This window comes from Loxodonta africana, chromosome X (genome assembly GCF_030014295.1).
Source record: "Loxodonta africana isolate mLoxAfr1 chromosome X, mLoxAfr1.hap2, whole genome shotgun sequence".
NCBI classification, from domain to species: domain Eukaryota; kingdom Metazoa; phylum Chordata; class Mammalia; order Proboscidea; family Elephantidae; genus Loxodonta; species Loxodonta africana.
Genome location: NC_087369.1, coordinates 50,567,326 through 50,581,567, shown reverse-complemented (window position 1 = coordinate 50,581,567; position 14,242 = coordinate 50,567,326). Strand labels below are relative to the sequence as shown.

The window sequence follows — 14,242 nt, the reverse complement described above, 5'->3', positions numbered from 1 at the left end:
TGGTTGAGTAGAAGAATTCTCGCTTTCCATGGGGGAAGCCACCTCCTGTCAGTGGAGGCTTGCATGTTTCTATGATGCTGAACAGGTTTCAGTAGAGTTTCAAGACTAAGACAGACTAGGAAGAAAGGCCTGGTGATCTACTTCTGAAAATCAGCCGAAGAAAACCTTATGGATAACAATGGTCTGATTCCCAACTGATCATGGGGATGGCATAGGACCTAGGAGTATTTCGTTCTATTGTGCTTAGGGTCAATATGAGTGGGGGGCTGACACAATGGCAACTAACAACAAGGTGGTCCCAGTACAATACGATGTCTAAAAGAAACACAATTTTGACTCCCAAAGCTCAAAGAATCATGTTATAGATTGAATTGCGTCTCCTAAAAAGATTACTCTAATCCCTGAACCTGTGAAATGTGACCTTGTTTGTAAATAGGGTCTTTGAAGATGTTATCTGTTGATACGAGGTCATAGTGGAGTAGGGTGAGTCTTCATCAAATCTGAGTGGTACCCTATAAAAGAGGAGAAGAGACACAGAGACAGAGGAAGGATGCTGCATGATGGTGCAGCCGTAAACCAAGGAATGCCTGGGGCTACCAGAAGCTAGGAGAGGGGCATGGGGCAGATTGCCTCTCAGAGCTTCAGAAGGAATCAACGCAGCCAACACCCTGATCTTGGACTCTCAGCATCCACAACTGTAAGACAATAAATTTCTGTTCCTAAAAGTCATCTAATTTGTGATATTTTGTTACAGCAGCCCTCAGAAACTAATATAAGTAATGGCAAGTTTTACTATGCCACACGGCCCCTAGATAAAGTTCCTAAAACCCTCCCCACTTTGTCTACCTAGGTTGTCAAGGAAGCTTTTGAAACCTTCTCTTCCACTGCACACCACAGCTCCAAGCTGACTTTCTGAAACTTTCTCTTCCTCTCCCCAGCCCCTTTCTCCTGCTTTCTCCAGATTAGTTCCCCAGTCCTATCTAAAGTAAAACCAATTCCACGTCTCTCACCCTCCATCAGTTTTCCTCTTCACCCATCACCCAGATGGATACAACAGAGGCTGAAGAATCAAGCCATTATCACAAAGAATCTTCCTGGGAGATTAGGGCAGAGGAAAGACTGTAAATATTAGACACTAATACTTTTGAGCCCAGTCACAACTGGAAAGAAAGTAAGAGAATGCTGGCAAGTGTGTTTGGAGGAAACTCTGGATGGAGGTGGCAACTCTTCACTTCCCCTAGCAGGGACCAAACCTGTTGCCGTCGAGTCGATTCCGATTCATAGCGACCCTATGACAGAGCAGAACCGCCCCATACGGTTTTCAAGGAGCTGTCGGTGGATTCGAAATGCCGACCTTGGGGTTAGCAGCTGTAGCTCTTAAGCACTATGCCACTAGGGCTTTTGGAAGCTCTCTCGAATACGTTAGATTTCCATTGGAAGGAAACTGCAGTGTTTGGCCAGAAGATGGCACTCTTTTAAAACGAATTCAGGCGGCTCCATAAGCACAGGCGAGGAAACCCTGGTGGCGTAGAGGTTAAGGGCTAAGGCTGCTAACCAGAAGGTCAGCAGTTCGAATCCACCAGGTGCTCCTTGGGAACTCTAGCGGGCAGTTCTACTCTGTCCTATTGGGTCACTGTGAGTCGACGGCAATGGATTGGGTTTATAGCACAGGAGACTGGGAGATGGTAAGTCACAGATGAAAGAGATCTCAAAGTGAAGAGAAGGGCTGGGTAGACAGCGAAAGAGGAAAAGACTGGTGGAGTGCACGATGGTCGATGAACAAATGGAACTTAGCATTCAGCACATATTGATGATACCTGTGTTTTTTTTTACCATTTAGCCATGGCATTGCCCTTTTATTTCCTTTTTCTGTCCTATGCAGTGTCTTTACTGAGTTGACACACACTGGTGCTTATGGAGGCTCGAGGACAAATCCTAGTAACCTCCCCTTGAATCTTACTTTCTCACCGATATTTACTCTGCATTCATAGAATCCTCTGCTCTTTAATAGCACTTACAAAAAAAAAAAACTTACCAGAGCTATGATTAATGTGCTGCTTGGCGTTTTGCCATAGACTGCGTGCTCCACAATGGTGGGCTCTGTCTTGTTCACTACTGAATCACAGCATGGTGCCTACCTAGCACACAGTAGGTACTCAATAAATGTATTGAATGACTGCAAGAAATTTCAGGTGGATATCTACTCATGAAATTAAAAAAGTGCCTTCTGCCTGCTTCTATTCTAAAAGGTCAATGGATAATAGCTAATATTTGGTGGTACAAATGGTTAACATGCTCGGCTGCTAAACAAAGATGTTGGAGATTCAAGTCCACTCTGAGGTGCCTTGGAAGAAAGGCCTGGTGATCTACTTCCTAAAAATCCGCCATTGAAAACCCCATGAAGCACAGTTTTAGTTTGACACACATGGGGTCGCCATGAGTTGGAACCAACTCTAAGGCAACTGAGAAAAAAAATTGAGTGTTTATTATTCCAATACCTTTGCATGCATCATCTTACTTTTCCCAACAACTTTATAAGGGAGGTATAAGGAGTCACAGAGTGCTTATCTAAACCCATTGCCATTGAGTTGATTGTGGCTCATAGTGACTCTGTAGGAGAGTAGAACTGCCCCACAGAGTTTCCAAGGCTGTAATCTTTACAGAAACAGGCTGCCACATCTTTCTCCTGTGGAGCAGCTGGGTGAGTTCCAACCACTGACCTAAGCAGCCAAGGGCTTAACTACTGTGCCACCAGTACTCCTTAGTGGTTACCTAAGGGCACATAAATAGTAAATGACACAAGGTTCAGGAGAGCCCTGTTCACCTCAGTGGTATCAACCCATCAAGATTTCCATCACTGTGTTGCTCTGGGGATCTTTAAGCAATCCTCTCATTTCCCTCCTCTTTGCTCCCAAACTGCCCCCAGCATGCACCCACGCGCCCCGCCCCACACTTCACCACCACTTCATCCATGGATCTTGGTGGTTCTTGGAAAGTATCGGAGGTTCATTAATAGGAAAACCTGGTTCCTACTGAGGTGATTATAAAGGAGTGTAAATAAATAATAGTCCTGTACGGGTCATAAAGGCTTTAAAGGAATCTTGCTTGAGTGGCCTATGGTCCACCTTGAAGGAACTGCAAGTTCCAAAGCTACCTGCAGAAAGCTAGTCCCAGGCTAAGGACAATTTGTTCACACCAGCTGTCACTGAGACCTGCTTTAAACTGAAGGGAATGGCCTTTGCCAAGGAAGGCAACCAAACCCTGAGCTTTGATATAGAACTGTTACTGTTAGTACCTTCGTTTGTTTCTGTAGCCAGCATCTTTAGGCTAAAGGATCTGCCATGCATTTTTACCACCACCTCAGTGTCAAGTGAATGGTATAATTTTTAAAAATTAATCAATTCAATGCTCATGTCCTGTTTACTGGAATTATAGTCAGTACAGATTAAATGCTGACAGAACTACAATTTCTACCTCACTGTGAGCATGCGGTTTTTCCAATAAAGTTTGGCATTGCTCAGTCAATCACGATACTTAAATAGCAGGAGATAAGCGTGCTCTGCAATGGGTTTGTGGGAAGGGTTATTTTTGAGGGAGGTTTCTGGTCTAAGAGGGCTTTATTTTCTGGGTTTTTTTTTTTTTTTTTCCCTCTCCAAACCAAGTCTCTTTTGCCTGTTCCAGGTAGTTTTTCAAAATGGTTGGTAGTCTCAGTGCTCATTTCTCAGAAAATCGAAAGCATTCAAAAATAACGTCATTTAAATGATACAAAACGAAACCTTGCGTTTATTTTTCAGGGGCTTGAGAACAATCTGGGCATGGAGGGAAAGCCTTCAAATGTGTTTTGATTGGTCAGTAATCTTTTGAAGACATTTGAACACAAATATCCTTCAGAAGGGCAGATACTAACCAGGTCAGCCAAAAGCCCTACTACTTCCTGATGCTAACGCCTGCCGCTGTTCATCTTTAGCTACCTGCTCCTGAAGACATTGGGTGTTGGATTCCTGTTGGTAAATTTTTCTTTATTAATATTATCTTTCTGTAGCAGGTGTTCCTTCTTTGAGAAGACAGTTAAAATTGTTTCCAGGATGCCTTCCAACTGATTTTTTTTCTTCCATATAAATAATAGTGCAGAAATACAAGCTTTTAAAAGCAGCTCCCTTACCTAATAGGGATAGATAGGTTCAGACATAGTTCCATCCCATCTGTAAAACCAAAGCCCAAGTCCACAATGTCTTTTATGTGACAAAGGCAACTTTTTATTCCCTGGAGTAGAGTGGCTACTGTGGACCTGTCCTAGACTCCTCAGCCCATACTCTTGGTCTCAGGTCACATCTGTGGTCCCTCACTAGGAACTGGCCTTGGTCATAGGGCCCTGCTTCACTCAAGGTAACATCCCCTCTCAGGGGATGGCTGATGAAGGGATACAGATTCTAGATTCCTTTGCCTCAATGGAAAACAACTCTGAAGGGCCCTCCCAGCTCCCCATTAGGATCTACTGAGGCTTCAGTTGCAATTACATCGTAACTCAGCTTTTCTCCTGCTTCAACCTGCCTTCCTCACCCACCCCCTTAGGTGTATTTCCTGAGAACTGTTCCCAATAAGCTTTCTGCCCAGACTCTGCATTTCAGAGTCTGCTTCCAGAGAACTCACGCTAAGATAAGGAGTTAACTAGCATACAGAAAGGCCAAGTCTTTTACCCCTGGCCATCACAATAGGCAAAAAATAGGCAGCAATGGCAACCAAATTCATAAATCATGTAATGCTGCCATGAAAAAAATATCCTTAGAGGTTATCTAGTGCAACCCACTCCTTTTCTAGATGGGGAATCTGAGGCAGAGAACCTCAAGGTATTTGCTGAAGGTATCATAGCTAGTTAGGTAAGAAAACCTGAGTCAGAATCCAGATCTTCTGCGGCTCAGTCAGGCAGATTACAATATTCTACCACTTTAATCACTTCCCAGGAAACCTCAGCAACATGTGAGAATCAAACCAAACTTTGAGAATCTGGAGTCAATACCAAGTGGCTTTGGAAGCCTATCCTCCGTGGACAATGCCTCACTGAGACCTCCTGCTCTAAAAAGCCATTTAACCTTCTGACCATCCACTGAATAGAAAAGTCAGGGCTGAATCAGGGTGGTAGTACACTTTATTAACAAACAAAACAGTACCATAGGGAGAATCTCACTTTAATGGCAAAACACACACATGTAGAACTGGTGCAATTTCAGACATAAAATACTAGGCGTCGAGTTCACAAGCAAACTAAACATAGTTCACAATCCTTCAATATTTTTTCTTCAATGTAGTATAAGATCTTACTTAACAGTTAAGTGTGACCAAAAAAAAAAAAAAGGTTAACTTTTAAGATCTATTTCTCAGTCTTACTGTGGAGTGAGGCAGATTCAGCCTTCAGAACTGTGAAGTGGATGTCCTAACAGGCCAGGCCCTATTAATTTCTTAAAACAACTTTAGTTTCTCTGGTTTGGACAAAAAGACCTATGGTATCTTCATGTTAGACAACCTCATATACGATAGTTCTCTGTTCCAATTTCATGTCTAGGCACACCCGAACTCGCATTTATTTTGATACCAAATCTGAAGCTTCACAGGGTTGATCTAACTAGGATCAACTGGTTTTCTAAATCTTTAAGACAGTAAATCACACGCCCAGAAGTTTCTCAACATTTAAGACTTAACTATGTTAACAACCTGATTACTATTAAAACTGTTGCCAGTTCAGAAGTTTAAATCAGCATTTTTCAGAAGGTGTGTCAGGGCTGAGTTAATCAGTACATGAACAGAAACAACTGAAAAGGATTAGGAATGAGATTTCTCAAAGTACTTTGCTAATATACAGCAACTCCTTATATACTGGAGTGCACCCAAGACATTACCCAAACTCCCAAGTTAGTGAAAAATCCTGCCCTTTGCTCTTAGGAAAGGCGATGCTTTGGAAGACCTTAAGTCCTCATAGGTCTTAAGGTCTAGTGGCTTAATTTTGGGCTTACGATAAGATTAATGATGCAATAAACTTGGTTGACTGGTTTCATCTGGCAATCATTAATTTCCATTAAATAAAAAAAGGAAATTAGGGCAAGAGGTATTGGGAAATAATGGATATGAAATAAAACACTGAAAATGGGCTAACATAGAAGGAGCAGTAGGCTTATCAGCTATAAAACAACTTTGGGACATTCAGTACAGAGGCAAACACAAATGGTATCATAAAAGTATAAAATAATTGAGGCACATAATGATTAACCTGAATAATAAAGATATGAATCTAGTTTATTTAATAATGTATGGAAATATGTCCATCAAAATTTGTATTTAAAATTCTTGGCACATAAAAGAGTAAGCTTCAGTTATCTAGAAATTCCATTTAAAATGAAATGCCTCACTCATCAAGGATGCAAGATAAGGTTTTACTGCATATATACCACATGTGTACCCAAACCTACTGAATCTTCTCAACTGCTTTATTTGATCCCATTTCTGTTGATTTTTTCCAGATATTTATATTAAAGAAGAATTTTATGGCTGGAATATCTGGAAGGGATTTTTAGAAACCTGACAATTTTTAAATGGGGAGATAAGAGGTGGGCATTATTCTGGGCTCACATTACTCCTGGGATAGAGAACATAGTCTTCATATATAAAACCACTATTTCATGTCTCTTATAAAATTAAATAACTAAAGCAAGTGAGGTTAAACTATAGAACCCTCAGTTTCCTTTCTATATTTGATCATTGCAACAAATAATCAGAAATTTCTTATGTGTGTTTTAGTACTTGAGAGAAATTGGCATGTTAATATTTCCTCAAAGGTTACCATGTTGAAGACATCCAAACCCAAATCAAACTCAGCACCGTCGAGTCGATTCCGACTCATAGTGACCCTATAGGACAGAGTAGAACTGCCCCATAGAGTTTCCAAGGAGCGCCTGGGTGGATTTGAACTGGCAATCCTTTGGTTAGCAGCCGTAGTACTTAACCACTATGCCACCAGGGTTTCTGCTGAAGACATATTTAAGTTAAAATTATCTGCCCACTTCTACTATAGCCATTAAAAAAATGAAAAAAATATATGCCACCAGGGGCCTTCAGATAGCCAGGATTTACCTGAAAAAAGGACAATACTGCTTTCCTGAAATGGGTATAGAATGTTACCATGGACAATGAGGGAACTGATGTCCAGCCACCTTCCATGAGGAAGAGAATATACCTGCTGCAGTTGGTCTCATGCAAAGATAGAGAGGTCTCCTGGGGGCCAGTCCTGGCACTATTTTACTCTGCTCACCTGGGGGCCTAAAGACCCAGGAAGTCAATTTAAGCATTCCAACTTAGGAAACACTTTATGAAGCAAAAGAGGAAAGCATACAAATAAGCTGACGTTAAGACTGAATGTCTAGAAAATTCACAGGAATTAGAAGTGGTCAGGATATTCCCGAGGTGGCAGCCCACAAGATGTCCTCCTACTTGGTCTGAGGGTCTGGTAGGACCCCACCTCCAAATGCTTTTAAGTACTATTCCTAGATCCAAAGTGGAGGCTGCTCACCCCAGGAAGCTTGGAGCCTCCAGGCTCTGTACCAATGCATCACCATTTCCTCAGGACTAGGAAAAGCACTCACAGGCTAGGCCTTTAAACCTACTCAGCCTTTACAGAGAGAAAGTTTAATGCTTTATTTCTGAAATCATTAGGTATTTTGCGTTAATGGAGAGAAAAAACAGGACACAGAAATAGTTTCTGATGAGCACTTTAACTTCGTGAAATGAAGATATCGCTCACAAAGTTTTATTCTATCAGCAACGCGAATTATTTTACACAGACTAGTAAGAGATGTAACTTGGTCTTACTGACATGAATTAGGTGATTCTTTTGGTGGTTTTTACTTTAAAATTGATGGAAACTAAATCGATGGGTTAAATCTAGTGCATTTAAAGATGGTCCAAGTAACTGCCTTTGATTTGCCAGTATTTTCCTTGTTAGAAGGAAGGCCGGGGAAAGGGCAGCATAAAGCGTGAGAATGCAGCTTCAGGGGCGGTTCAGCAGTTTGCATTTGTACACCACAACACACATGGCAGTTATTGATGTTGAAAAGCCAATGATCTTCAGCAGGCCTGCCACTGAAGGCAGGTTCCTTTCCCAGAAGGAGTGGGTGATCTCAATAGATGGTACATCCTAGATGAATGAACACATAATATTAGCAGAAATCTCTTGTATTGACACAGAGGAGTGAAACATATCTGTAGAAATAGCACATGGATAGCTAGACTTACAATTGAATCACAGGCCAGTAGAAGAGAGATGAAATTGGAGTTTTATATTTGGTTACTGGTCTATGGAGACAGAGCCACCAAACGTACCTGTGATTCCGGTTCTGGGACCCAGATGTCTTTCTTTGCTACCTTCCCCAGAGCATTCAAGATCTGAAAGAAAGTGATCATGGTATTACGAAATGAGGCTCTGTGGTTTTGACAGATTCAAGGATCTGCTGGACATGGAGAAGTCCCAGGAGTGAGGGGCAGAGAAGTAGACAGATTCTATCAGGGTCAAGAACTAGAAAGACCAGATGCCAGCAGCACTGCTGTGACTCAGGAGCGAGAGGGACTTGGTTTCCTCCTTACCTCTCTAGCTGCCCTTTCCCCGGCCTCGACTGCTCCTTCCATGTACCCGCTCCACTGTGTGGCTGTCTCAGTTCCAGCAAAGTAAATCTTGCCCACTGGTTGTCGAATCACCCTTGAAGGGAACAGACAAGTCACACTGAGTTCCCTGGGAAGGTGCTCAGGGTGAATGAGTTAATCACTGCTTTTGTTTATCCCACAGAAGACATGGAAACTCAAATTGTTTAAAAACCACCCGCAAAGTTCAGCTGAAGGTGAAAAGCTACTTCCTGTTTCCTGGGCCTGCATCCCAGGATCTGAACTTTCAAGCCAGATGGACTCAAGCTGTCAGATCATCAATCACTAAAGGTGATGCTGACCTTTTTCAAGCCAGCCAAATTGTAATATAAGCACATGCACTGAATCTATAATCAGATTTATTTGCTGTGTGCTTCCTGTCTGAGGTCCATTCTGCTCCCTACGCTGTGTCATGCCTGCCTTGACGAGAGCCTCGTCCATCACAAGATCACATCTGACTGCAGATCCCAACCCTGCAGGCCCTCCCAGTGTCAGGAGTACCTGGAGTGGGGGTGGGGAAAAAGGGGAGATGAATTGTCATTTCTGGCAGAGGAGAGACCTGAGGGGTTATATGGGTCTGTCTCCTTAAAAATAGCCTCTATATTGTTAGCTTCCATAAACTTATCTGGGGACTGGATGAGGACAGGGGAATTGTCTTCTTACAAAGAGGTCTTGGCAAAGAGAACCAAGAAAGGGCTGGGCTGAGTGGGCAACTGTCCCCTCCTACCTTCTCAGATTTGCCTCCTGCCATGTCTGCAGTCACTTTTATGAAATCTCCCAAGATGTATACTCCCACCCCAAAGGCCTTCACCTAAACCCATGGTCACCCCTTTTTCCAATTCAGGAATTCTTACTTTCATCTATTGCTGATCCTAGTCATATCTTTTAGACTTCTACTTTGATTCTAGAGCTAAACCAATAAATCAATCCTGTTATCACTACCAAAGGCTATTTGACTCAATTAAGAAAAAAGGATCTTTAAAAAGCTAATATAAGGAAAAACCCACTGCCGTCAAGTTCCTTGTCTTCCTTCTCTGTGGACAAATTTGACCTTGAGGTAACTTTCTAGCTTTTCTCCTCTGGAAATCTGATAAAGGTATATTGTATCTATGTTACTATGCAACATTGCTAATGCTAAAAATGAGCTCCTGCCCCCATTGATAAATTGCATCTGGGCTGGGAGGTCTGTAAAAGATGTAAATGTAAATACCTGGCATGAGGGCATCTTTTGGGGGCTTCCCTGAGTGTGGTGACTCTTGTAACTGGGTATGTCCCTTGTAGGGACACTGGATGCTATGCCTATGAGACTGCTACAAGAGGTAATGGCTCCGAAGGGTGATGGGGCTTCTAAATCAAGGTGGACCTCCCCTGCCCCCTGTGTGGATTTCATTCCCTCACACTTTAACTGTATACAGTGAGGTCTCCTCCCACTGAAGAGGAACATTTGTTGCTGCTCTGTTCACAAGATGTCTTTATACTATATCCTTCTGAGTAGACTGGTACCAAGTAGTTAGGTGAGATTTATGTCTAGTTGAGCTCAAGAAGGCCCCTTGGTGGACACTGCAGGCTGCTTCCTTTTCACATGTACTGCTGACGTCTCAAATCCTCTCCAGTGTTCAGCTATTGTTATAGGTACTGACAATAAGTACATACTTAAGTATCTATGGACATCCACTGATATACAAACTATGAAAGATATTAGAAATAGGAATGATGACTACTATTTATAATAGAAATAAGAATGATGACTACTATTTCACTGAACTTTGATTATCTTTTAAATATGGTTCATGGCTTTTGTTAATCAGTGTAGTATTTTGACAGTACCTTCCATATTGAGTCATGATCCCAGGGGGGAAGTAAGCTGTATAGCAGCCCCCAGAGTACTGCTCCTCACACCAGTTCTTCTCTTCATAGTGCACGGGCTGCAGTTGAGTGGGGAGAAAATTCCAAAGGGAAAAAAAGCTGAAATGCTGCCAGTCAACAAGGAAGGCTTTTGTGCATTTTACTTTAGTAAAAAGTTCACACTACAAAAAAAGAAGAAGTCCCTGAACTCATTTGAGGGGAAACATGATAGCGCCAAGTAATGGCCTTTTGTGAGGTACCAAGTGATAAGAGATGTACAATTTTGTTTTTCTCAATCTGGTACACATGGAGTATTCCATTATCTGGAAGAAAGGACATCTTTATATGGATTTTAAGGTCTTGGAATCAACTTGACAGCAACGGGTTTTTTTTGGGGGGGGGTTATACCTAAACCTACAGGAAGCCCCATCAACAAATAACAAAATATACATCCCCATCTACTCAGGCACTACTGCTGAGCAAATGGTGGGAGGGAGGAAAGAGATGTTAAGCACACTTGTCTGAGAAACGTTTTTTTCACAATCACTTCTCTAAGCAGTAAAAATGAATGATGGGAATCCTGCTAAAAAGTGGACAAGATGAAAAATGCGACATAAGAGAATCTTCTTTGATTTCTCTAACACACTTTGAAGGTTTATTATTTGTAAAATTCACAGATAATGCCCTGACAGGGCATTTAGAAATAATTTCATTCTCATAATTCCTTTTAGTAGTGGACTCAAGCACTGAAATTCCTTAAATGAGTTGTGAACCGAGTCTACAGAAGGAAAAAATTAGTATGGGAAGAGAATCTAGATTCTGCCTATTTTGTTTAGGTATATACTATTGTGCCTTCACTAACAAATGATGATATATCTGGAATTTTATTTTGTAGCAGCCAGTTGACACCGACCAGAGGGCAGAATCTCTGTTCCAGGGAACCTATTTTACCCAAACTTAAGATAATACCTGCAGCTCCAGGCACTAACTACAATTGGCTGCAGGTTATCCAGTGAACATTACAGCCCAAAGGAACCCCTTTATCAGAAATTCGATGCATGTCATCAGCTTTTAAAAGCCTTTTGCAATAGCTGTAGTTAATCCTTCAAGTTAAGCATGTCCCTTTATACCCTCTTCATAAGACAGTCAAGAAACCAGACTGTCTTGCTTTACCACTTAGAGTAAACACAGCAGAACCTGCTGTGTTTGCAAAGCTTACTTGTAAAGCTTCTTGGGATCCCAGTACTTTGGCATAGAGCTCACAGATTTTCCTTTTCCTATGAGAAAGAACAACAAAAAATAAATGCTAAGGAAGTAATAACTGGTGGGTATAGAATAAATACAGTCAGCTCCGGGGCTCCTGCCACACAGCCAAATTTATTAAGGAAAAATTAAAATCAATGGCCTTCTGTAGCTACACAAAACATACAGTTCCACTAATTTCTGCACTCAAATTAACCCTCTTTAATGCAGTCATTTGATTTGAAGATTTAACACATTTTTTTTTTACACTATGCCTCTCTCACTAATCAATGAGATATCTGAGATTAAAATGGGGAAAATGAGATTAAATCAAACTTAGTTTTAGGAAGTGATTCTAAGTCACTTTTCTGGAATCTGTAGAATTCAGAAATTTCTATTTTTGAGCACTGGTGGTGCAGTGGTTAAGATCTACAGCTGCTAACCAAACGGTGGGCAGTTCAAATCCACGAGGCCCACCTAGGAAGCCCTATGGGGAAGTTCTACTCTGTCCTATAGGGTTGCTATGAGTTGGAATCCATTCGAAGGCAATGGGTTTGGTTTCTGACAGTTAAGTATGAAGGTGGGGGTCTTCTAACAACCCTACACTGGGTTCTAGATATATATGAACATGTAAAGCTCATTTAATCTTTTAAGCATAGTGTAAGATATGCCATGCTAGGAAAGGACTATGGTCAATACCCGTCTAGTAACCTTGCACATGGTAGCATGGTCTATAAAGCACGGTACTCCAAAGGGCATTAGGCGGGTGGGTACAATGCGTTCTGTGATGTTACCTTAAACACAGTCTTTGGTTCCCCTCCTAATTCGTTATTTAAATGACTAGCACAGAACAGGGCACATATTAGGTCTTAAACATTAGTAGCTTAATTTATCTAAGCCCTTTTTGAAACAAGATACATTTTAAACTCACAACCACTCTTTTGTGTGTGTGTGTCCGTGTGTTATGAGTTTTATTTAAGTCTAGTTGAATCAGGGTTGGGGGAGTTGGGATAACTACTCTTGGCTAAATAAAAAAGTTCTAACTTACTAAAATCACCCATTTTAGAAATTAATGGTTCTATAAAAAAAATTTTATTATTTCAAGATTTGTTTGAACAGGTTCACACAGATCCACATGTACTTTTCATATTTACCTTCTTTATTCTTCATATAGTTTAAATATTGAAAGTGCTCCAAAATATTTGATAAAGGCTAATAACCAACTGGAAACATATTTGCTAAGAAATATGGCAAAGGGTTTAATTTAAATCTGTAAACAAGCATAAAAGCTGAAGAGACAAGTGGCCAAAAATATGTGTGTGTGTGTGAGAGCAGGGTCAGGCTTAGTAGTAACAGAAGAAGTACATTAAAAAAGATAAAATTTTACATTGACAATTACCTTAGAAAGAGGTTTTTAAAACATATCCCCAATTTCTCTGAATAATATGGAACAAAATAAAAACCTTATAAATTTACCCAAATCCTCACTTACACCATTTACATAACTCCCAGAACTTCTTATGCCTATAGAACATTAAGTCAGGAGGAGGAAATGAAATTATAAAATGTTGCTTACTGCTACCATTTTATCATGGAAGGTTTTAAGGGAGAGACAAATGCTATTCCTGATATGATGTCACGCAACATTTTTAGGTGGGTATTTAGATTCCAGAACAGTCAGGAAAAGTTTAATTTCCTTCAAAGAGCTGTTTATGCTACAGTTAAAAAATCATAAAGGAAAGAAAGAACTGGAAGAAATTTCAAGACTGCTGTCTGTGTCTGTTTGTCTCTATCTAATCCAAGACACTTCAGAGATGAGGAAACTAAGGCTCTGTGAGCTGAAGAGATTCATCTGACATTGTTCAGCTAATTTAGCAGGGTCAAGGTTCTACTCTTCTGAGTATCCTGCCCATAGTAGGTGTGCAATAAATATTTGTTAAATCAAAATCAATCTTTAGCCTAGTATGGTACTCTTTTTCCTACACTATGAAGAGATGACTCATTCTTACCTACTTCACATGGGTGTTAGAAGGAATAATTCAGACGTTTTGTGTCAATAAGAAAATAAAAGTATTAATCATTAGTCTGAAAAATTTAATGGTGCTTAGCTGATTTTCATACCTTTATACTTATTAAAACAAAGTAAACCTAAAATCCAATTCACACTTAACTACACTGTAGTTAATTTTTCATTCATAAATGATAAAACCAATTGCAATAGAAATATGTCAGTATTTACTGTATTTCATATTATTAGATGAGTCAAGGGCATGTCTGCACAAATACATCAGGAAATTATTTTCCCCTTACTTTCCTCCCTTTAAAGTCTAAGTTTTGGAAGAGATTTTTAAGAGAAGGTTGTTGGAGCAATATACTGATTGATTAATTTGGCCCTAAAAATAACATAATTTGAACACTGGCCAAAAGACATCACCATGCAAATCATCTTGCAGTTGAATTTATCCTGGTCTCT

At 40.6% G+C, this 14,242-nt stretch overlaps 1 protein-coding gene across 1 annotated transcript in view; it reads right to left on the bottom strand.

The window, feature by feature from the left end:
* Nucleotides 1–4,878: 4,878 nt before the first annotated feature.
* The window catches only part of MAOA (monoamine oxidase A), a 63,050-nt gene continuing 53,686 nt past the window's right edge, over nucleotides 4,879–14,242 (bottom strand). Inside the window, exons 11-15 of the mRNA XM_003418017.4 lie at nucleotides 11,747–11,804; nucleotides 10,510–10,607; nucleotides 8,629–8,740; nucleotides 8,368–8,430; nucleotides 4,879–8,182 (exon numbers count right to left, since the gene is read on the bottom strand). Coding sequence (XP_003418065.3) covers nucleotides 8,036–8,182; nucleotides 8,368–8,430; nucleotides 8,629–8,740; nucleotides 10,510–10,607; nucleotides 11,747–11,804 — 478 coding nt within the window. The 3' untranslated portion in view covers nucleotides 4,879–8,035. The remainder of the gene's footprint in view (nucleotides 8,183–8,367; nucleotides 8,431–8,628; nucleotides 8,741–10,509; nucleotides 10,608–11,746; nucleotides 11,805–14,242) is intronic.